General features: G+C 45.3%; 2 protein-coding genes across 4 annotated transcripts; both read left to right on the top strand.

The window, feature by feature from the left end:
• Nucleotides 1-5,214: 5,214 nt before the first annotated feature.
• CCT4 (chaperonin containing TCP1 subunit 4) lies at nt 5,215-11,265 on the top strand. The gene is made up of 14 exons (XM_071441535.1): nt 5,215-5,445; nt 5,891-5,943; nt 6,186-6,275; nt 6,870-6,978; nt 7,503-7,645; nt 7,906-8,027; nt 8,116-8,248; nt 8,582-8,721; nt 8,915-9,011; nt 9,323-9,433; nt 9,697-9,827; nt 9,920-10,154; nt 10,658-10,771; nt 11,052-11,265. Exons 1-14 carry the CDS (start codon nt 5,328-5,330, stop codon nt 11,067-11,069), a joined length of 1,614 nt encoding a protein of 537 aa, XP_071297636.1. The 5' UTR covers nt 5,215-5,327; the 3' UTR covers nt 11,070-11,265.
• A 1,496-nt stretch (nt 11,266-12,761) lies between these two features.
• On the top strand, nt 12,762-21,549 carry FAM161A (FAM161 centrosomal protein A). 3 transcript variants are annotated; one of them, XR_011681489.1, is made up of 7 exons: nt 12,762-13,010; nt 14,139-14,386; nt 14,830-16,011; nt 18,605-18,704; nt 19,128-19,279; nt 19,874-20,876; nt 20,908-21,549. XR_011681489.1 is itself a non-coding variant. In XM_071441672.1 (6 exons), exons 1-6 carry the CDS (start codon nt 12,891-12,893, stop codon nt 20,451-20,453), a joined length of 2,382 nt encoding a protein of 793 aa, XP_071297773.1. In that variant the 5' UTR covers nt 12,762-12,890; the 3' UTR covers nt 20,454-21,549. The 3 variants fall into 3 exon arrangements, 2 of the variants coding, with proteins under 2 accessions (XP_071297773.1, XP_071297912.1); XM_071441672.1 differs by having other exon boundaries at nt 19,874-21,549; XM_071441811.1 differs by lacking the exon at nt 12,762-13,010 and having other exon boundaries at nt 14,239-14,386; nt 14,886-16,011; nt 19,874-21,549.
• Nucleotides 21,550-22,797: the final 1,248 nt, after the last annotated feature.

Genomic DNA, 22,797 nt, shown 5'->3' on the forward strand with positions numbered 1-22,797 from the left:
CCTCCATACAGGAAAAAAAAAGCTCTTTAAGGGCCAGAACTCTTGCTGGCTGTGAGGGAGCAGGGAAGGACACCTTGCTTTTGGTGCAATCAATGCCATTAGAGGAGCAGTCCCTGAGAGCCCTGTCAGCAGGCATGTGGGAAAGCCCAGGGCAGCAGGACAAGGTGCTTCAGCCTGATCCATTCAGCACCAGAAGGGATCCCACTTGTCAGTTGTCCCAGGCCAGAGGGGTGACAGGCATTAAATGTGACACAGCCCAAGGCAGGGAGCTCACACCACATCCCAGGCTCCATCAGCCTGGAAGGATGCACAAGTTCAACCACGACGCTCCCTCAGCAAGCACGGCCCTGGACCAGCCATGCTCCTCCCCAGGGATCTCTGGAACAACACATGGTGTGGAGTTACAAACGAGGACGCCTCTGAGGGCTCAGCATGTTGCTTGCCAAGAAGCCTCTGGTTGGTTCTTTACCTGTGAAACACAGAGAGAGACATCACAGGTGAGAACATGTTTTGTATTTGTGGAAACAGATCCATCAAAGAACATGTTTAAACTCCAGTACTTTTTCTTTTCATCAGCTCTCCAAAGGATGCAGAGTTTGTTCTGAATAGGACAACCACTCAGCCCCAATCTCTCTAAAAAGTAATCAAGCAGCATTACAAATTAACACTGCTCTGAAATCCATCCAGGAGGCAACGCCTCACAGCAAGGCTTGTGCTCTGCTGGCACCTAGAGGGAGAGGGGGGAATCATCTCCCCAGGAATTCCCACAAAGGGAATACTCATTCTTTCACCAAAGAGCTTCAGCCTCACCCTGCAGACCGAGGGTCACTGACTTACACTACCCGTGTGCTCCTGTGTGAAGGGAAAGATTGCTGAGAATTAACAGCAGCAACAGTCCCGGTCCCACAAACTTACTCAGCAGCTTGTCTGTCCCTGCCTCTCATTCCTTTTGTAGCCTTATGACCAGCAACTTCACTGCCAGGTTGCCGCTGATAAGGAAAAATGTATTTTTTTTTCTCTGTAAGAGCAAGGAGGGAATTACTGCCTAGAAAAAGTGGAAAATCAGTCTTTAAGTGCAGTAAGCTTTAACTACTGTAGATTTAAAAGCAGAGATTAGATCACATTCATTGCACTTAGAGGAAAAATAAATAGCAATGTTTGCAGTGATGTCTTAGCAGAACAAAATCACTGTTGATAGAGAGTTTTTCTTCCCTCCCAAACCACAGGGCAGCCCTGTATTTTGTGCTGCTGCAGAGCCCTCACCCTCCTCTGCTGGGTGACATTACCTACAAGTACATGCAATAAGGTAATACTTGTATGGCACTGCATGCATTTCCTGACACTGTCCCACAGCATATGTCCTCGTTTTTCCTAGATCCCTCACTGGAAAAACTGTGTGAGCAGCCTTTTCATCTATGGATGGCAAATTAGATTTTTTAAAGGAACATAAGGGAGAAAAAACCCTCAGAAAATATTAACAAGAAATGGAGGGAATAGGATGAACGGGGCAAAACCTCTTTACTAGACATAGTCCAGAGCAGAAAGGAAACAAAGAAAACCAGAAGAAATCAAGTAAAAGAATCTCAAGAAAATCCATAAAATCCAGAATCCCTCATTCATTGTCTTCTCCAGGAGGTGGAAGCAGCCATCCCAGGCAGGCAGGGCTGGCAGCTCCTGCAGGGCTCAGCCTCAGGCATCACGAGCCAAAACTTCTGGCATGAAACTCCAGATAGAAGGAAAAAAAATATATTCTCTAGGTAGAGACTTCTTCTCTGAAAAACTAAAATTTACTTGTGCAAAAAACTTCATGCTGGGAAGACTTGAGTATTGCATTTATTCAATGTTGAGAAGCTACTCACTCTTATCAGAGCATGATTAAGGAATGATCTTCAACAACTTATCTAAGGCCATGGGGTTAAATGATGTCACCCTGCTTGTGGCAATCACCCCTTCTGCTGTCATCACTGCTGCCTCCAGGACTCTTGGTGAGCTATCCCCAGGGAGAAGCAAAAAACACCCCCTGGAAGATTAGCCTCCATTTCAGGAACATCATGTCAGCAACAAACGTCCCCAGAGGACTGAGCTCTGTCCTCAGTGCAGCTCTAACTAAAAACCTCTCTTCTTCCTGAAGCTGCCTATTCACACCAAGCCAGAAAATGCAGAGTTTCTATAGTCAAAATTACGTCCAGGTTCTATACTAAGTACACAATTTTATTTTTTTTTTCAAGAAACTAAGCTAAAAGACTCTGTTACAACCCCAGGATCTTGTGTGGGGGTGTTTATTGTGGGATTTGTATTGTCTTTGCTTCTTGGAGATGCTGGAAAAGGTGAGAATAGCCAGAAATGATGATTAGAGGGTACTGAGAGCAATATAAAGTGCAGGCAACTCCAAATCTAAACTCAGCTCTTAAGACAAATCCAAAAGGCTTCAGGGAATGCTGGCTTTAAAGGTAACCTAATGACACATTTGTTCCTTGGGTGCCCTGGCTGAAAGTTCAGCCTTCACCCTGACATGGCAAGTCCTAAACCACAGAGCCTGCTCTGGGTCAGTCCCCAGCTGGTGCCACCTCCACACCTGCAAGGGCCTCAGATGGAACCAACCCATGGCCAGGGAGCTCACACTGAACACAGAGTGAGGATGACAGGGGATAACAAAAGTGGAGAACAAAACCCCCTTAAATCAGCCAGACAACTCATCTCAAATCCAGCATAATCCAGCCTATCCTGAGGGCTGATGAACCCTTTTGTCTGCCCTGAAGGAACCCTGCCAGACCAAAACTGTTTGTAAGGAACCCACTGACCACAGCAGCTCCAAACTTAGCTCACACCCACTCAAAATCCAGGCTGCACCCAGCAGTGGAACAAACAGACTCCAGATGATCCTTAGCCCTGGAGGAGCTGCTTTTGCCAAGCACAGAGCCATGTGTGACTGGGACAGCACCAGCTCTAACCTTCCAAATTTCCTTCCAAATCCTGGAACATCCTTGCTCCCAGCCCTAGGGCACCACTGACAGCACGTGGTAACTGCTGCTAGCAGTGCACAATCCCTCTGTGTTTTCCTCTCAGCTCTTTGTGGCATGCTGAGGCAAAGCCAAGCCCAAAGGCCAGCTCAGCAGCAGAGAAATGACATCTGCCAGCACCCAAATTTACACAATGTCCTCGGATGCAGCCATGGCACTGACTACAGACACCCAGGAGAAACCAGGAACTGCCTGGGACACCACAACAAACCCTGATTGATCCCTAACCTGAGGGAACAGGGAGGGCACCAAGCACAGCCCAAACCTTCCTCAGCAGCTCCTTTGAAACCTTGGCTCTTTATTGATTCCAGCTGTAACATTGCAATAGTGCTAAATATCCAGGGTTTGGTACTGCTGCCATCCTTGCTGGGTGTAATTGAACCACAGGGTCAGAGTTCACAGTGATTTTTAGAGTGTGTTTGGGTAATTTTAGAGGTGATATAAATCCAGATGTATCCAGACTATTACTAGGTAGACCTTTTCCCTGTATATGACCGAGGTGTGCATTTCTCTACCTTTAGACAAAAACTGCTTTCCTCTCTGCCTGCTAAAAATTGAATATAAAAAGGCAAAGATCACCCACTTCCAAACCCTCTTCTCAGTTATCTGTTTCAAAGGTGCATAAACCCAGCAAAGAAATAAAATCAAAAGCAACTGCTAAACATGGTAGAAAGATGATTGAGTCATGATTTCCCTATTTCTCCATTTTGACAACTGCCCAAATGCTGGGTTTTGATGTCTCACCATACAGAGCTGCTGCAGGCACTGGAAAATTGTTCACCATGAGGTTGTGTTTCACTTGCAACGAGCTCCTGATATAGGTGCAGGTGCTTGAAAATGGAAAAGAACCTCAAGAGCTCCCATTCTCCACCTGTTTCTTACACCTTGCTGGTGCAGGGGAACATTTCTTGGATCATTTTCTTTACACGGGAGCACCTTTAACCCTGGCTTTTCACACTCAGCCAAAGATATGCCATAAAAATTACAGGGTTTAGGTATTATGTGGGCATTTTCCTTTCAGCCAGAGCTCTTTTTTGAGCTGCTGTGTTTTACTGTGAGCACAACACAAAATGAATTCACTTTGTGGGTTCGAGTATGTGCTTTGCATCTAAACTACATTACATTTGTATTCTGTTCTAACTTAAATAGCTATTCAGAAATATAAAATTAAAAAAAAAAAACAACAAAACAGGAGCTTCTTATAGCAATACAGTGGTTAAGCTCCTAATAAACTATTTTTCAAATCTAACCCTATTTTTAGTGAGGATAAAGGCTACTGCTCTACAATGGTGATACAAGCTGAGCCTCTCAGACACATGGGAGGTTCAGGCTGTTACAAAAAAATATACCTTATATGTGTTCTTTTCCTGTAAGTCAATCCTGTCTAAGCTCACCTGTGACAAAGCTGCTCCTTCAATGAGTTCTGCAAAAAGCAGACCTTCAAAACCCACCAAGGACAGGTGGGATGGCACACAGCAGGTCCCGAGCTAAGGAGGGAAAAGCTGCAAGGTGGCACATCGAGATTTATAAAAAGGAAAGGCTGGGGCTGCCTGGCGCTGGGTCAAACCATCCCTCCCTCAGTTCCCGGCTCCCTGAGGGATGAGAGCGGGATCCCTTGGGCTGTGAGCCCCATCCCGCACATCCCTCCCTCAGCTCCGGCTCCCTCAGGGCTGAGGGCGGCATTCCCGGGGCTGTGAGCCCCATTCCTCCCTCAGCTCCGGCTCCCTCAGGGCTGAGGGCGGCATTCCCCGGGCTGTGAGCCCCATCCTACTCCATTCCTCCCTCAGTTCCCGGCTTCCTCAGGGCTGAGGGCGGCATTCCCCGGGCTGTGAGCTCCATTCCTCCCTCAGTTCCCGGCTCCCTCAGGGATGAGAGCGGCACTCCCTGGGCTGTGAGCCCATCCCGCTCCATCCCTCCCTCAGTTCCCGGCTCCCTCAGGGATGAGAGCGGCACTCCCTGGGCTGTGAACCCATCCCGCTCCATCCCTCCCTCAGCTCCGGCTCCCTCAGGGCTGAGGGCGGGACCCTCCCCGGCCGCGCCCTGGCGCCCCCCTGCGGTCACGAGCGCAGCGCGAGACGAGTCCGGCCCAGCCAGGCGGGAAAACCTCCCCTAAGCCCCGAGTGAGCGCGCGGCTCCTCTCATAGGCGTCCGCGCCGTTCGCCGGCAGGCGGGTGGAAGGGGGCGTTTCGCTCGGCCGTGCAGCAGCGCGCAGGCGCGCGGCGGGCAGCCCGGCGTGACGCGCGGCGGAAGGCCCCGTTCTGGAAGCATCCCGGCCTGTTCCCGTCCCGCTCCACTCCCGGCCCGGCCATGCCCGAGAGCGCGCCCGGCAGAGCCCCCGCCGGGGCCGGCGGCAGGGCCAAGGGCGCCTACCAGGACCGCGACAAGCCCGCCCAGATCCGCTTCAGCAACATCGCCGCCGGCAAAGGTGCGGCGGCCGCGGGGGGAGCCGCCCCGGGGCCGGACCCGGGCCCCGCGTGGGCCGCAATTGGGGCGGGGGGCGATGGATCCCCGGGGCTGGCACCGGCCGGGCCGTGCCCCGGGCTGCGAGCGGGAATTGCCTGGGTGCGGTGTCTGGGAGGTGCCCGGGATGCGGCCCTGGGCACTGACACGAGCCCCCGGCGCGTTGCGTTCTGCTCCTTTGTGCCTAAAATGGCTGCAGACAAGGGGCCCGATAATAATGGTTTAAAAACAAAGAACTGTGGAAATCAGGCCTGACACTGCAGCGTTTTACATCGTTCCGCTCGTTGGGATCCTTTACTCTGTCTGGGGGCTTTAAAGGGGCAGGAATTTTCTCTTTGGAAAAGACGTTTGAATGATGGAGTGTTTGCAGTTCTTTAGATCAGCTTGGAAACGTTTTCTTCTCTTCCCAGCTGTTGCCGATGCAATTAGAACGAGCCTTGGACCAAAGGGAATGGATAAAATGGTAAATTTTATGTTTTAAATTCTAAAAACATTAAGCTTACTAGAGATACTGTAATTCAACGTGTCTTTTAGAGGATGCCTCCTTTTGCCTCAATTCTTTCCCATGTTCCAAGTATTTAAGGGAAAGTGGGAACTGAAAGTGGGACATCTTGGTTTTGAAAACGATGTTAAAAAATATTTTGAGCCTCAAATGAGAGATTTGCAGCTGCTGATCAGAACTGTGTTCCTGCCCTTTATTCCCAGATTCAGGATGCTAAGGGAGATGTGACAATCACTAACGATGGTGCCACCATCCTGAAACAAATGCAGGTTCTGCACCCTGCAGCCAAAATGGTGAGTGCTTTCTTTTGCATTTTGTGTGGATTTGAGGAGCATTACCCAGGATAGTGACAGAGCAGGAGATTTTGTGCCTTGTGCTCCAGGAACATTTATTTTGTGGCATGTGCTTGAGAGTTACAAACCATTATTTATTACCCATGTGCCTTATGCACAATCCCTCTGGATGTGTTTTAAAACATAAGAAAAATGAAATTTTGAGAAAGAATCTTAAGAAAATGTAGCCCAAACCTGCATGTGTCATTTGAGAAGGAAAAATTCCTGTTGCAAACCATTAGGACAGAAGGGAAAGAAGGGAATGAGTGAAAGTATGACCAGGTGGTCTGAGGATACAGTAGCTGGTCCTTTGAGATGTTCAGTGTTCATGGATTTGGTTGTGGTTGGAGATGGAAATGAGCTTCCTGTGACCCTCCTCCAGGGAAGGAAAAGGCAAACCTGTTAAATAGGTGTGTTCAGATTTAAATTTGGGAAAAAAAGCTCTCCTTCTGGAAGTGACTCACTGTCCCCTAGCTGTATTTTGGCCAGAGAAGTGTCTGGGTATGGGTAAACAGCTCTCTCATATTTATTTTTTTACCATAATTCCTTCCTTAGTTAGTAGAGCTGTCAAAAGCACAAGACATTGAAGCTGGTGATGGCACCACCTCTGTTGTGGTCATTGCTGGAGCTCTCTTGGATGCCTGTTCCAGACTCCTTCAGAAAGGTAAATAAATTCATGTAGCATGCAGAGTGTAGGTACTGCAGTCACTTTGTCCTCTTGCACATGTGGAATGGAGCTGAAAGTAGCTGTAATCAGTTGGAAGGATAAAGGGTGGATCCCACACTCCAGGGAAATTGGGGAGTTTCATACAGGACTGGAAAAGCAGTTTTTGGAAATCTGAAGTTTAATCAGTGTCAGCCTCCTCACAGGCATCAGTTGAACAGCAGCAGCTTTAGGAATGCTAAGAGAACTTGGAGAAAGTGCTCCTGGGATGTCAGGGATTGCAGGGGACTTATCTGTGAGGACAAATCACTTGGAATGTTAACAGCATTTTCCCTCAGGTTTAATGGCAGGAAATAATAAGGGAGGTCATACACTGGTGAAGAACATTCTGCTGAAATGCCCTCAATTTATTCTGACCTGAGCACCTTGAGTTTTAGAATGGAAAGAGATGGGGAAGAAAAGCCAAAAAGACATGTGTTTGAAAGGGTGGAGTGTCTAACAGGCATGTTTTATGCTCTGCACAGGAATTCACCCCACCATCATTTCGGAGTCATTCCAGAAGGCTCTGGACAAAGGGATTGAGGTGCTGACCAACATGGCCCAGCCTGTGGAGCTCAGTGACAGGGAGACCCTGCTGAACAGTGCAACCACCTCCCTCAACTCCAAGGTACAGCTGCACTTCACTGGCAGCTCCAGCCCAGCCAGGCCCTGCAGTTCCACTTTCTGCACATCCCTGGGGTGGGTTTCCCCTGGAATTGCTGCTCTGTCCTTGCCATGGAGCAGCCATGAAGAAGATGCCTTGTTAAGACATCTTTGCTGCAAAATTGTGGCACCAAATACTGAAAGACAATGACAATATTGTTGTGAAACTGCTGTTCATCAGTGTGAAGGCTCTCACCATGGTTTCTGTACTGTTGAATCCCTTAGGTCGTGTGTCAGTATTCCAGTTTACTTTCTCCAATGAGTGTGGATGCAGTGATGAAGGTGATTGACCCATCTACAGCCAATAGTGTGGACCTCAGAGATATTAAAATTGTTAAGAAGCTGGGGTAAGAAACAATTTGTAATTAGACAGATTTTGTCTCTTTGACCTCAGTTTCTCAGAGTGCTCCAGTGATGGGTTGTGTTTGTTTCCAGGGGCACCATTGATGATTGTGAACTGGTTGAGGGACTCGTCCTGACTCAGAAGGTGGCGAACACCGGCGTAACCAGAGTGGAAAAAGCCAAAATTGGCCTCATTCAGTTCTGCTTGTCTGCTCCAAAGACAGATGTAAGTCAGACTGTGGCTAGAGCAAGTCCTCATCCTCTAGGACTTGGGACAAGCAAACGGAGTAACAAATGTTTTCTTAAGATACTGTGGTGTCAACTCTGTGCCACGGCTAAAGTGAAGAGAAGCTGGATCCTAAAAAAAATTACAGTTGGCATTAAAAAGTTGTTTAAATTATAAATTGTGTTTGAATTACGTTAAAAATGGCTTAAACTTAAATTCAGTGTTACCTGAACTGTCTCTAATAGCATGCTTATTTGTTTAGAATTACAGCATCTTCCAGTAAAGAATGTGGCACATTTTGACACTTGCTTTTCTCTTTTTTATTTGAGACAGATGGACAACCAGATTGTTGTTTCTGATTATGCTCAAATGGACAGAGTGCTGCGTGAGGAGAGAGCCTACATCCTGAACCTGGTGAAGCAGATCAAGAAGGCTGGCTGCAATGTGCTGCTCATTCAGAAGTCCATCCTGAGGTATGTTAATACCCAGGCACCGTTGGAATTGTGTGGAAAACTGAAGCCAAACACAGTCACAATTGGCAGAGTAACAGTGGCTTTGCCTTTAGAAAGCACCAGCACTGTCTGTATTTTGAGTTTGATGGCATCCTTACTTTGTACTCTGAAGAATTTGAGCACTGGGACCTGATTCCTTCCCTCTCGTTTTCAGGGATGCTCTCAGTGACCTGGCCCTCCATTTTCTGAACAAAGTTAAGATCATGGTGGTTAAAGACATTGAAAGAGAGGACATTGAGTTTATATGTAAGGTAAGGTGGCACATATAAATGAGCAGCAGTGTTTTAAAATCTACCCCAAAACCAACTGCCCAGCCAGGGCCAATCTATTGTGACATGTTCACAAGTTTCATGTTTTGACTATAATGCCAGAGCAGACACTGCCCTAAAAAACATTCCTGCTCTGCTGAGCAGTCACCCTTCTGTAGAAGGATTCAGGAGAGATGTAAAAGCTACAGTCCCTTCTGCATTTTACTGTCATGTGCAGAAGAACAACATGCAGTGTACTTGCTGAGTCTGCAGTCAACCTCTGGATTAATTTTTTTTCCCCATTATTTTTTCAGACAATTGGAACTAAGCCTGTGGCTCACATTGACCAGTTCACCCCTGACATGCTGGGCTCTGCTGAGCTGGCAGAGGAGGTCAACTTGAACGGTTCTGGGAAACTAATAAAGGTGAGTGAGGGACAAAATGTTAATCCTACTTAACATCTGTCTGCTATTTTAATAACTGGTGGCTTTGATGTATTTTACTGTAGAATTTATTACATTTAAGTACCTATTTCTAAGCTCTGAGTAGCCACCAGCTTCAGCAGTGCAGTGGTTTTGCTTGGCCAGACATCAGTGCTGTTACAGAATTTGAAAGTGCCAATGGCAGTGTCTTTTTGTCCCAAGCTTTTATTTCCTCCCCAGTGTCAGTATCTGGTTTTATGTTTCAGATCACAGGCTGCACAAACCCTGGGAAAACTGTGAGCATCGTGGTCCGCGGATCCAACAAACTGGTGCTGGAGGAAGCCGAGCGCTCCATTCACGATGCCCTGTGTGTCATAAGGTGCTTAGTGAAGAAAAGGTAACGTCTCACTTGGATCATGAGTAACTCCTAGAGCCTGGTTGTGTGTGCACTGGTGTGAGGTGAGGTTAATGGCATCCCTGTGCCCCCAGGGCTCTGATTGCTGGCGGTGGAGCCCCGGAGATCGAGCTGGCGCTGCGGCTGAACGAGTACGCGCGGACGCTCAAGGGGATGGACTCCTACTGCGTCCGTGCCTATGGGGATGCACTCGAGGTCATTCCCTCCACCCTGGCTGAGAACGCGGGGCTCAACCCCATCTCCACGGTAACAGAGCTCCGAAACAGACATGCCCAAGGAGAGAAAACTGCTGGCATTAACGTCAGGAAGGTAATGAGGGGTTGGAATAGCTGGGTGTTACAGGGGGAATGCTTAACCTCCTAAGGGTTGGACTAGGGAGAGGGCAAGGTGGTAGCCTCCCTTAAATTAGAGGGAAATGACAGCTTGTTCTCTCAGGAGCTCATCCTGAGCACTGATAATAGCAGATATTAAATGCTTTATGCACACGACAGGAAACATCTCACATCTCCACAAAAGCGTTTCAGCTACAACAAAACATCCATCAGTAGGATCTGCAGTGGAAGGTGGTCATAAGTTGGGAGTAGCACCACAGCTTTTTCTCAACTGGCACTGTTGACCTTTTTTGTTGTCTAGTTTTGACTGGATATGTCAAGTGCTTGGGAAGAGAAGATGTGTGTTGTAATGCCCCTGTTGCAGGTGAAAGCCCTGTGATAGTCCAGGAGTTGATTGCCCTCAGGATTCTGCTAAAAGAAAAATTGCTAAATGTGCCCGTAGTGTGTCTTGCACAAAGTGAAGGCTCCTTGTTCCCCTAGGGTGGCATTTCCAACATCCTGGAGGAGCTGGTGGTGCAGCCTCTGCTGGTGTCCTTGAGTGCACTGACCCTCGCCACAGAGACCGTGCGCAGCATCCTCAAGATTGATGATGTGGTGAGTGGTGTGGGCATCCTGCTCTGGGTTATCCTTCCTTCACAAGCACCAGCACATTGTCATTCATTTGCTGTGCTTCAAAATGCAGTTACTGTGCAGAGTATTTTCAGTTTGTGTGCTACTTAAAACCATTCAGCCTTTTAATAACTGCAGCTCATGAATTATAAATACTGCACCATAAAGCAAGGAATTAGTCACCAAAAGGCCAGGATCTTTGTCAAAGGAGGAATTGTGATATATCCTGTGCTTTCTTCTGTCTGACTGTGTGTCCTCCCTGCAGGTGAACACTCGAGGATAAGCTGAGCCCAGGTGGGGACCAAGGCCCCAAGCTCCTGCCCTGTAGCTGGAATATGGACTCCTCACCAAAAGCGCCTGTGTGAATTGTCTTAAACTCCACCGAGACTGATGTACTTCGATCAGGTTTAACTTAAGTAACAGTTGGTTTTCAGAAAGAAAATGCTGTTTTGTCAATAAACACGCAGTAGTCTACCTGACTCTTGGCTGGATAATTTTGTTGGGGTTTGTTACATTTGGTTACATTTGCTTTAGGGCTGAAACGTTGAAGGGGACGAATCGCCTCGTGTGATATATTTTAAAAACACCCTTGAAGTGCACTCCAGTAACACTTGGCTGGCTTAGAGCTGCCTCTCCCAAAGCCTTCCCTGAGGGAGTGGTGGTGCTGCCCTCAGCGATGCCTCTAAGAGGATCTTTGCAGTGGGAGCCCCTCCCATTCCTTGCTCTCCCGAGCTCTGCAGCGATTCCTGCTGCCATCACATGATCCAGAGCCCTGCAGAGGGTGTTCTTCACAGGCCTTCCTCCCTCTGCTCCCAGAATAATTGCCTTTCCCAAAGCTGCTGAGAAGTCAAAAGTACACTGCTCTATAATAATGCAAATTAGCTTCCCAACTTTCAATTCTTAGCCTGACATTTTAAATTAACCCTTTCATCTCCATTATTGCTGTATTGAAACAACCTGATTCCCCTTAATGTTTAAAGGAGAGTGTTTCTTCCATTTCTTCTCACATTTCCGTTCATGATTGGTTGGAGCTGGAGCTTTTGAGTAAATTTCCACCATGGTGTTGTCCTGCTGTTGTGACTTGCCAAGTAGAACAAACAGAATAACTCTACTACTAATTAATAAATGAGACAATTGATTTAGGCATTAATGCTCTGCATTAATTATTCATTGCCTGTTGAAAATTGCAAATAGTGCTTACCCACAGGGTCACATCCAACAATGATCTTAGTTCAGGTACTATGATTAAAGCTGTCATCCCTCATTACGAATCTTGACAAGAATTCCAGCAACAATTGTGCGTGATTTCATCACAAAAAGTATTTGTAATTTCACTACATTAAACAGGTCCATCCACAAATCATTCTTCTTTGTAGAGGAAGAATGTTCCTGCTTGTCCTGATAGAAGATAGAATATTCCTAGGGCAGAATGTTCCTGGTTTAGGATAGAGTATTCCTGCTTCTCCTGGTTTAGGATAGAATATCCCTAGGAGAGAATGCTCCTGCTTATCCTGCTTTAGGATAGAGTATTCCCAGGACAGAATGTTCCTGGTTTAGGATGGAACATTCCTAGGACAGAATGTTCCTGTTTATCCTGGTTTAGGATAGAATATTCCTAGGATAGAATGCTCCTGCTTCTCCTAGTTTAGGGTAGAATATACTAGGACAGAATATTCCTGTGTATCCTGGTTTAGGAGAGAATATTCCTAGGATAGAATTCTCCTGCTTCTCCTGGTTTAGGGTAGAATATTCCTAGGAGAGAATGCTCCTGCTTCTCCTGGTTTAGGGTAGAATATTCCCAGGACAGAATGCTTCTGCTTCTCCTGGTTTAGCCTTACCCTGATATCGCTTACCTGAAGTACAAACACCAAGACGGAAAAAGCCTCTTTAATAACTCGAGGGCGCAAAACCCGCGGGCTCTGCAGCGAGAATTGGGTGTTCCCACTAAAATCCTGCGAGAAGTCGCCTAAAGCTCCGCACGGGCAGCGGCGGCGAGCAGAGCCCAGCCCAGCGCAGCGCAGCGGCGCTCGGTGCGGGCGTTAACGCGTCCCGCCCGGGCCCGGGGCCGCCCCCGCGGGGCGGAGCGCACGGAGCCGCTGCCGGCATGGAGGACGCGCACCGGGCCGCCCGCCTGGCCGCCTCCTGCCTCCGCACGCCGCTCGACCCGCGCACACGGGCGCCCGCCGCGCTCTACGAGCGGGGACCGCCGCCCGCCGCCGCGCAGGTACCGCGGGTTCCCCCGATCCTGCTCTGCACAGGGGGCACCGCGCGGGGCTCCCGGGCACAGGGGACGCACGGACGCAGACAGACAGACAGACACAGGCGGGGGATACCTGGCAGATGGCCCGGGCACCGCAGCACCGATCCCTTAATGCGCTTGCGGAGCAGATGGAGGCGCTGCCTGCCCTGCCCGGGAAGGGCTGGGGCCGCTCCGCGGGGCGAGGAAACAAACGGGGTTTGCACACGCCGGTTCCGGGAGCTGCACGGTGCTGGATGCCAACACTTCAGGGTTTTTCCAGTGAAAACCTGACAAAACATAAAAAAGAAAATTTTTTTCGGTGGTTTTTTGCTTGTTTGGTTGTTTTTTTAATTGTTATTTGTTTGTTTGTTTTTGTTGGAATGTCAGAGCTTATTAAAATACCCCTGTGTGGAAAAGTAATATTCTAATTTAATTTATAAAGAAACTGGCCCATGATTTTTTTTTTTTTTTTTTTTTTTTTTTTTTTTTTTTTTTTTTTTTTTTTTTTTGCTTAGAGCAAAATGAAGCTTTTGTCATGCTGACCAACCTGGCTTTAATAACTTCTCTGACTCGTGCAAGCTTTAAAAATGCTTAAAGAATATTAACTGCACACAGCTGCAAGCTGACAAACAGTATTGGAAATATAAGCTGTGCAGAATCCCTGTCATTTCACAATAAGTTATGGAAATGGCATAAATATTTATGCACCACATCTCTAATGACTTATTTTTAGAGTGGTTATGGAACTAGGAGAAGGTTCTGTTTGCTTGTAAATAAAGGCATTTTTAGAGCTGCACAGTAATCAAGGAAAAATTACACTTTACAAAATAGTTAATTTTTTTCTTTTGGTAAGCCCTTTTGATCATATTTCCTGTTATAAACATATTGATTACAGGGCAGACTTGGGAATTTTTACAGGCTTTAAATAGGAGCCTTAGGATAAAAATTAATATGCAATAAGATTATTCCATGTACTTCTACATTAACATTTGTATACAAGTATCTCTATTTGTGTTACTTTACCATTCCTTAGACTAAATTAGAAGAAAGCAATATTAAGAACCTTGTTTCCCTTCCTTCCAGCAGAAAAAAAATTAAAAACATCTCTTCTAGGATGGCTTCAACTTGGATTCAAATACCAACAGAGAGCAGGCCCCCCCTCCAAAGAGAGACTGTGACAAGTGGATAGACTTTTCCAAAATGTACAATTCAAATCAAGAGTATTACTTGAAGCTGGAAGAGTTGAAGAATGCCCACATGGAGACCATGGCAAAACTGGAAAGCATGTACCAGAACAAGCTGCATTTAAAAGGAGTACAAGCCCTGGATAAGAGAAATGACACCTCTCCAAAGTGCTGTAGGTAAGTTTGGGGGCACTTTTTAGCTGAAGAGTCCCAAATGCTTTGCAGGCAGCTGTAAAACCTTTGCTGGGTGTTTTTCTGGCTTGGAAAGTGTTCCACTCCCCACCTCTCATAACCAGATAATCAGAGAAAAGTCAGTTTTGGTGACAGAAATGCTCATTACCTTGCTCATGGTCTGTGAGATTTAGAGGTGGGTGTGCAGCAGGGATTGGGCAGCACATTTAGGAAAGCACGGGGCCTTTCCCAAGTGTCAGGAAGTGCTGACTTGGTGATCAGCACTAGAACCAGGATCTGCTTTGAGTGCTGCTCTTTTCCCTTCTCTCCCCCTCAGGCACTCGTTTTTGTTTCTAGTGATGATTCCTTAGAGTGGAAGTCACCAGCTTTGCATCAGTATTGGACTGGCTCAAACCAAGGTTTTTTTTTTTTCCCCCTTTATTTTCAAGGCCAACTTGGGACAAGAGTTCCTATCAGCCTCTTAACCTGCACAAATCCTTTTCAGACTCAGACTTGAGCGATCCCTTGGGCTCAAGCGCATCGGACGTGTCTGCTGAAGAATTAGTGTTTGAAGAGAACGCCAGCGAAGCTGGATCATCCTCATTTGCTAAACAGCAGATTGAAAAAATGTGGGATGGGTTCTGCCTGGAAGACTACATGTCCCATGCCAAGCACAGCCTGCCCAGCTCACCAGCCTGCAGGAAAGTGCACAAGAAAGAGAAAGAGAAAGTGTGGTCCCCCAGAGTCACCGTGCCCAAGCCCTTCCAAATGACCATCAGAGAAGCTCAGAAGAAAGAGCAGAACGTCAAATCCAAGTCACAGATTGAGCTGGAAAATCACCTGCTGAAGAAGCAGCTGGAGGAGGAAGCAGAGTGTCAGAAGAAGTTCCGAGCCAATCCCGTGCCCGCCGCCGTCTTCCTGCCGCTGTACCAGGACATCGTGCAGCGCAACGAGGAGCGCAGGAGGTCGGTGAGGGAGAGGAGCAGGCTCCAGCTCCTGGCTACACAAAAGCCCTTCAAGTTCATTGAGCGAGAGAGGCAAAGGCACGAAGCCAGGAAAATGCAGTTAAAAGACCTCTCCCCACCTGAAAATAAAATCAAAGCGTTCAGAGCGAAACCGGTCCCCAAATGTGTTTATAGTGCAGATTTCCATGACAAGGTAAAGGAGGAGGAGCTCTGCAGGGAAATCAGGATCAGGATGAGAGCTGAGGAGCTGCTACGAAATTCATCTGTACCCAACAGCAGACTGGCCTTAAAAGAGACCAACAAAAAGAAGAAACACAGGAGCACTGAACCAAAGCAAACGGAACACAAGCTCAAGATCAAATCGAGCGTCCCCGATTTTGAACTCCTACATGAGAAATTCCAGAAACGCCTCCTGCGACAAAAAAAAGTGAAACCCCTCACGGTCTGTGAGCCTTTTGACCTTTGTACTTCATACATTCCCTCAAAAAAGGACAAGATCTTGAAGGACATGCAAGAGGATGAGGAGAAATTGAAGGAAACACGGTGGCCATTTGCCTCTCCGAGACGGAAGCCTCAGTCAGGGGCAAAGCCACAGCTCCTGGGAGAGGGAAAATCCAAACCTCCCAAAACCACAGAATCCACCCGACGACGGCTGCAAGCCCTGAGGTGACTGCTTGGAGATGCTCTACTTCATATAAGTTTGAAAAGTAGACCTTTTTTTATTAGTAGTATATATTTGATATTTTATTTGGTGTTATTTTTGGCATTTCTATATATGTAGTTAATTCTTCCGTACAGTGAATATAGGATTTAATTTGTTAACGTAAGGGCTTATAAATCTTAAAATATTTAAATATAGGACTTAATTAGTATTTATTATTGTTAAAGGAACACTAGTCATTTTTGTCAGCATGTCCATAAGAAGACAAATGCCACTGGTTTCCCAGGATATCCTGAATCCCTTGAAATGGCACATACAGTGTGTCCTCTCATAGCAACCCTGTTTTCACCCCGTTGTTCTCTTTGGAATCATCTTTGCCAAAGCTTCCTTTGAAGCCTTGCTCTAGGTTTAAACTGAATTCAGGCTTAGTTTATTTTCCCCACCAGGAATTCCCTTGAGGAAAAAAGAAAGCTGGAAGAACAACAAAAAAGGAACAGAAACAAGCAGAAACAAAGAACAAAAAAATTCCAGAAAATTGTGATGGCTCGGGCTGAGGCCAATGACCCCCATCAGAGCCTAGCTCAGATGTCTAAACCCAGATTAAAAACATTCAGGTATTTTGTTGCATTCCCCTGAATCCCAAACACCTCATTCAACAGTGAGAAGGAGAGGTTTGGGATTGCACTGTATGTTAAACATACAGCGTGTAAAAAAAATAGCATAGTCTACGTTTAGATACTTACATGGCATAAATTAAACATGGTGCAAGCAGCTGATTAAAAAGTGGCCAAATTTAGCATTTCAACTGGGAAATTGATGCCAACCTATACTGAACTCAGAGTATAGAAATATAGAGCATATAGAAATATATATGTAATATATAGAAGTACATTAGATTATTATAGACTCAGTAACAGAGAGTCCTGTGTTTTCTCCATTGATGTATCAACTAAAGAGGAAAAGGTTGTAAAAATCAGAAGGAAAGGGGACAGTGTGGATGCAGAATATCCTTGCAGAGCTGGTGTTGGTACAACTTGGGTGCAGCAGCCAACGTTTCACAATTCACTTCTTTGTCCCAGCAGGTGCCCACTGAAGAGAGAAATAAAAGCAGGAATATTTTAACTTCCCAGTGTAACAGCAGTGAGTGAGGAAGCTGCTGGTGCTCAGGAGGAATGGGATCCCAGGTTCCCTGGAGTAGAGATGCAGTGCACAGACTCTTTGTGCATGACACAGAGAAGAACACGAGGGCCTTCCTGGAGTGCTGTAAGCTGCCACTCCAGATGGCTCCAGCTCTGACACAGCTCTAACCCTGTGACTGCTGCTTGGCCTCGTGTTTGGGGCTAATTTAACCCTTTCTGCTTTTCTAATCCTAAGAAAAATAAATCCTGTCTGAACAAGTCCTTAGAGAGGTTTGTGATCTGGCCTGGCACGGTGGTACTGCTGCAGTATTGTCAGTTTAAGGTGCTGTTATGTGGGGATGCTGAGAGGCACTGACTGCTCTGCCCCTGTTGTTTCATGCCTGGGCAGGATTCTGGGGCAGGAAGCACAAATCCCAATTTCCAGTAAGCTGGCACACTGTTAATAACAGGAGCTGTATAATCTGAGTGTCCTCATGATCTGCTGACTCTGGGACAGGGAGTTAAGAGGCACAGTGGGTGATTGTAGATGTGGTTTGGGTTTGTTCAACAGCAAATTTCACACTCCAGTGTTCAGCTTAATCAGATGTCAGGAGAGTAAAATGCTGGGTGTAAAATGCTGCTGTTGCAAAGCAAGATCACTCCCTGGTGCAGGTGTTGAACTTGATAACACTGATTGCAGCCCAGCTGGAATGCCACTGTCTGTCAGAGGCAGACAGACAGACATTCAGAGCAAGGAATGGAAGTTCACTTCCCAGCATGGTGAGGAGTTCAGAGATGCTCAGAGGGAGAGGCTGGAGGGAGCAGAGGTGTAAAGGCCCCCCTTGATCTCCTCCTTGCCCTGAAGTGCCTGACCTGCAATGGCAGATGTGCCCAGGTCAGAGGCACTGTCCCATTCTGAGGAAGGGTTACAGCCCATTCCTCCTGGATTATCCAGTGCTCCCTGTGATCCCAGAGATCCTTTCAGTTAGGAATCAACAGTTTCATTCTCCTGCTGTATTCACTGGGCCCTTGACAAACCAACTCAGGTAAAAGGTGTTCCATGATCCAGGACGTGGCCACCTCTCTTGGGTGACCAGCTGCTAAAGTAGCAAGATTCTCACCTTCAGATTTGAGAAGTACTGATCTTTATTTAATGCTCTTAATTTCCTGTGGTGTATTCTGTTTAATTTTGCTTACAACAACGGGATGATCTGTATGAAATCAGCATGTAAAAGACCCTAAATATCCAAATTTTTTTTTACCAAACAAGAATCCAAACTCAGCCTCTGTTTAAGTGCAGCAGTCAGGACCTGCCTCTGCTTAGCCAAAGTGACTCCTTCAGAGATGAATTGTTCAGTACCTCTAATACATCTTGAAGTATGACAACATTTAATTTGTTATGAGCAATTTAACTGCTGTAGAAAATGACTCCTTGTACTATAAATTAATAATGATTTCTCTTGTGCTCTGCTCCCCTTAGGAACAACGAGAAGCAGAGAAGGCAGGAATATTTGCAAGAATTGCAAGAAATGGAAGAAAGAGTAAAACAAATGCCATTGCTTTTTGAAAGAGTCACTCAGGTTGCCTTGTTTCTCAACTACTAATTAATCTTGACTGATACTGAATGAGACATTTGTGGTCTGACATTTTTAGAAGATAACTTCAAAAGCACTTTTCAGGGCAGTGTTTCTCCATTTCAATCTCTGTTGCCCATCTCCATGTAAATATCAGTCATTTTTGAGATGTGCTTGCACAGGGAACTGAGAACTGTGTCTGGTTCAGTTCCAGCATGAGTAACCCTGACCACCACACCAAACATTGCTGGTACAGGAAAGTAAAATCTGGGATAAAATTTTCAAGTTGTTTTGCCATTCTTACCTGCAGTGAATAATCTTTTCCACTTGTCAGCAGCAATTAATGAATCAGAGGATTGATTTAATAAAAGTATCAAAAGCCAGGCATTTAATGCATTGATAACATTTAACATTGTGGTTTTTCTACAGAAAAATGCCAGAATAGCTGCAGAAAAGTATTATTCTAACAGACTGAGAGCACTGGGGGTCTGCCCAGAGTTTGTTTCAAAGAAAGGAAGAGCAGCCAAATCTCTGCATTTCTCTCCTGCTGGAGATTTCACCTCCATAGCTGGCAGAGCAAGGTACAGATGACTGAAGGCTTTTTCTTTTTACCCACTATGTATCTAATAATTAGAACATTTTCCATGTGTAGATTTCAGGGTATTTTAATGATTTTCAGTATTTTCCAGGGAACTATTTGACTATGTGGAATGTTAGCATTAGTATGTATTTTTGATTGGTTTTCCTGAATTAAATATTATTCCATACAACAGAGGAGAGCTGCTTAACCAAACTGGTTATGTTATGTAATGCATTTCAAAGGAAAAAGAAGAAAAACATTCCTTGTTTGTTCCTTTAATCCAAAATTCTGGCAGCTTGCTGTAAGTCACTACCTTTAAATTTTAAAATTTTTAAGTGAACCTTATTAAAAATAGTTTTTAGCATCTGTAGGGTGTTATGATTTAAAAGGAAGCAGAAATTAAAAAAAAAAAAGGAATATATAAGTAATACTATTTAATTACTTTCTAGCATAAAAAGAGACTCTTGTGTGCCCCCTTCTCTTTTCCTTCCCCAGTTCCACCCCAGCCAGGGCTACCAGGCTTTGTCCTGGCTTACATAAAGCTGGAAAGCATCTTCCCAGAGAATAAAACCCCACATGCAATTTGTCTTTTCAGAATCACCAAGGTTAAAGTGAAAAAAATTCAATTCTTGGAGGAAGCAGCTGCTGACAGTCCCCAGTCTGATCAATCCTGGGAGGAGGAGGAGGAAGAGAAGGGAAAAGGTGTCAAAACCTCCACCCCAGATGAGCAGTGCAGTGACCTGGAGGATGGGGGTGTCCTTGAGCCTGAATTCAGCCAGCACAGTGACCAGGGGGAGGAGGAGGAGGAGGAGGAGGAAGGCAAGGCAGATCCATCGCTTGGTCATTCCCAGGAGGAAGAGGAGGAGGAAGAAGCAAAAGCAGGCCCATCTCTGGACCATTCCCAGGAGGAAGAAGAGGAAGAGGAAGCAAAAGCAGGCCCATCTCTGGACCATTCCCAGGAGGAAGAAGAGGAAGAGGAAGCCAAGGCAGGCCCATCCCGTGGCCATTCCCAGGAGGAGGAGGAAGAGGAGGATGAGTCCAGACCCAGGTCTGATGAGTCCCATGAAGAGGAAGCTCAGTCTGACCCTGAGGCTGAGGGTGCTTTCCAGTATGAGGATGAAGAGTATGAGAGTGATGATTCTGAGGAGAAGGCCAGTGATGAGGAAGGGCACTGAGGAAGGGCTGGGGCTCAGGAGCCTCTCACACTGCTGGCTGTGCTTTTTGAAGCACAATATTTCTGTATTTACAATATTGCTTCCTCTAGAAACCATCCCTCCTGCCCATGGTTATCACACCACCAAGCAGGTTATGCTCTCTTTTCCTTTGAGGAAGAAATTATAACATCATTGCCTTTTACAGCTGCTCCAGATGAGGAGAATAACAAAAGAATTCAAATTCTTGAAGCAAATGTTTAAAGCCACCCCTGGTTTGGAATGAATTCTGGTCTCATGTAGAATCCTCAGTGGCAGCAAGCAAAACGTATGCCTGAGTTTGGCAGATGATAGGCACTCTAAAGATCAAGATATATTACTAAAAATTGTATCAGACACCAGAGAAAAACTTGGTGCTTTGCTACACGTCCAAAATTCTGTGAATTTGTTCCTTAGTTTAAGAGCCCTGCCAGTGCAGGAATTCTGTTTGTTTTCCAGTAAGAAAGCTCAAGTTGGTCTTTTTCACCAAGAAAATAATTGACTTTTGTATTACTCTTTTTTGCTGCACTCTTCAGTGACATTGGTGCACCTCTGTTCCCAAAGTGAACTGCAGCCTCATTGTTTAATAATAAATTACACAATAATTTAATAATAAATTACAGGGTGCTGTGTAACTGCTGAGGCTCCAATCCAGCTCTTCCCAGGGGCTGGCAAAGGCAGGGCAGGTTTTGGAGCAGGAATTGCCATTTTATCCCTGGAAAAGGGGATTTTTTTACCTCAGGGAACTCCAGTTGTATGAAGCTGTGCAAGGAAGTGCTTTAATAGCTCTTCTTTCACACTGGCTACTCAGGACTTCAGCTACTCCACAAAAAACTCTCCAGAAATGTTTGGGATTTGTTTTTTTCTTATATCAGTAGTACCTTCCCCTACTATTATTGACCTTCTTGCTAAAAAATCTGTCAGTATTTTGTCCTCCTTATTTTGTTACACACTTTGTGTTTGGAAGTTTTTTAAGCATTCTTTGACTTATTTTTCAAGTGTGAACATAACTAATGTGAATTTGAAACTTTTTTATCACTTGAATAAAGTATCTGTGCAATTATTAATCCTTGCTTCACAAGGAAGTTGGCTTGTGGTTTTCAGTATTCTGTAACTGTGAGTTGTGCAATTACCAATCACAAATGATGGGACTTGTCCCTTTAGGAAATCAAATCCTTTTCTGAAAGAAGGCAGAGGAGCTCTAAATTATGTTATTTTTCTCAGGTTATTTGAAGTGATTTCAAAGGAAAAAAGTCAAACCTGTTTCTAAGATTTGACAGCACTCAGCTAAGTGTTCTAAAAGAACAAATATGTAATTATTGAAGTACTAAACTAGGGATTAAAAATACCACTAAAATTCCTGTGAATGTACAGAAAGTAGCAAAGCCAACACTTTTTTAAGGTTTTAGAAGGGGTTGGGAACCTGTGTAAAACTTAAAAAAATTGAGTTTGTCACTGAACTTTTAAATATTTTAAATATAAATCTTAATAATAACAGATTTAATGAACATGATAAATAAGATATAACCAGGAAGAGTTAGGATAGATTTTGGAGGTTATGCCTCAGGTTTTTTTAGCATTTCTGGAAAAGAAAAACAGAATTGTGTGGACTAAGGAGATCCAATTGATGATGGTTTCCCAAGATTTCCAGGAAGCATTTCTAGGATATAAAGTGCTAGCAAAATATCTGAAAGAAACCAACCTTTCTGTAGGAAAAGAAAGATCCTCATGAATGGGTGAACAAACCTTGAGGTATTAAAGGACCCACTTATGGAAATCACTTGGAGCAGCAGAGTTTTCAGACAGGGAGGATAATGAGATTAAAGTCAAAAAAGCTGTTCAGAAATTGCATTACAAACATAAAGGGATAAACATTCCAATAAGGAATTAAAAAGCAAAGAAAAATCAGAGATGACAGAATAGAAATGGAGACACACTGGTCAGGGTGAATTAAACCTCATGAAGCAAAGTACAGCAGTAAAAAATATTTTAAACAAAGAAAAGCCATGTACACCTGTCAGGAGATGAAAAATAGTCTGGCCTAAAAACCAAGTCATGATTTGACCTCTTTTTTTCCTTGTTTTCTTTTTGCAAGGGGGATGATTTAAATGCAGAGAATCCAGAATAACTAATGAGAGCACTGGAAAACCCCCCAAAACTGTATTTAAAGAAAAAGCCCCAATAAGTTCAACAGGAAAATCAAAATCCAAAGGTGATGTGATAGAAGCATTTTAAGGCTCATTAGAGGAGAAATGCTGATGAGTTATGCTTTCAGGGAAGCCACCTAGCAGGAGGGAGAGGAATAGGAAAGTTTCTCACAGATTATTGA

Source organism: Agelaius tricolor, unplaced genomic scaffold (genome assembly GCF_023055355.1).
Source record: "Agelaius tricolor isolate 1412-34295 unplaced genomic scaffold, bAgeTri1.0.p SCAF_1, whole genome shotgun sequence".
Classification (NCBI taxonomy): Eukaryota; Metazoa; Chordata; class Aves; order Passeriformes; family Icteridae; genus Agelaius; species Agelaius tricolor.

Bases quoted from the DNA above. Each gene is read 5' to 3' on its own strand.
- CCT4 (XM_071441535.1), top strand. From the start codon at position 5,328: ATGCCCGAGAGCGCGCCCGGCAGAGCCCCCGCCGGGGCCGGCGGCAGG. The intron at 6,276-6,869 runs GTGAGTGCTTTC...TTCCTTCCTTAG, and splicing joins TGCACCCTGCAGCCAAAATG to TTAGTAGAGCTGTCAAAAGC. The intron at 8,028-8,115 runs GTAAGAAACAAT...GTTTGTTTCCAG, and splicing joins AAAATTGTTAAGAAGCTGGG to GGGCACCATTGATGATTGTG.
- FAM161A (XM_071441672.1), top strand. From the start codon at position 12,891: ATGGAGGACGCGCACCGGGCCGCCCGCCTGGCCGCCTCCTGCCTCCGC. The intron at 14,387-14,829 runs GTAAGTTTGGGG...TTTATTTTCAAG, and splicing joins ACCTCTCCAAAGTGCTGTAG to GCCAACTTGGGACAAGAGTT. The intron at 18,705-19,127 runs GTTGCCTTGTTT...GTTTTTCTACAG, and splicing joins TTTTTGAAAGAGTCACTCAG to AAAAATGCCAGAATAGCTGC.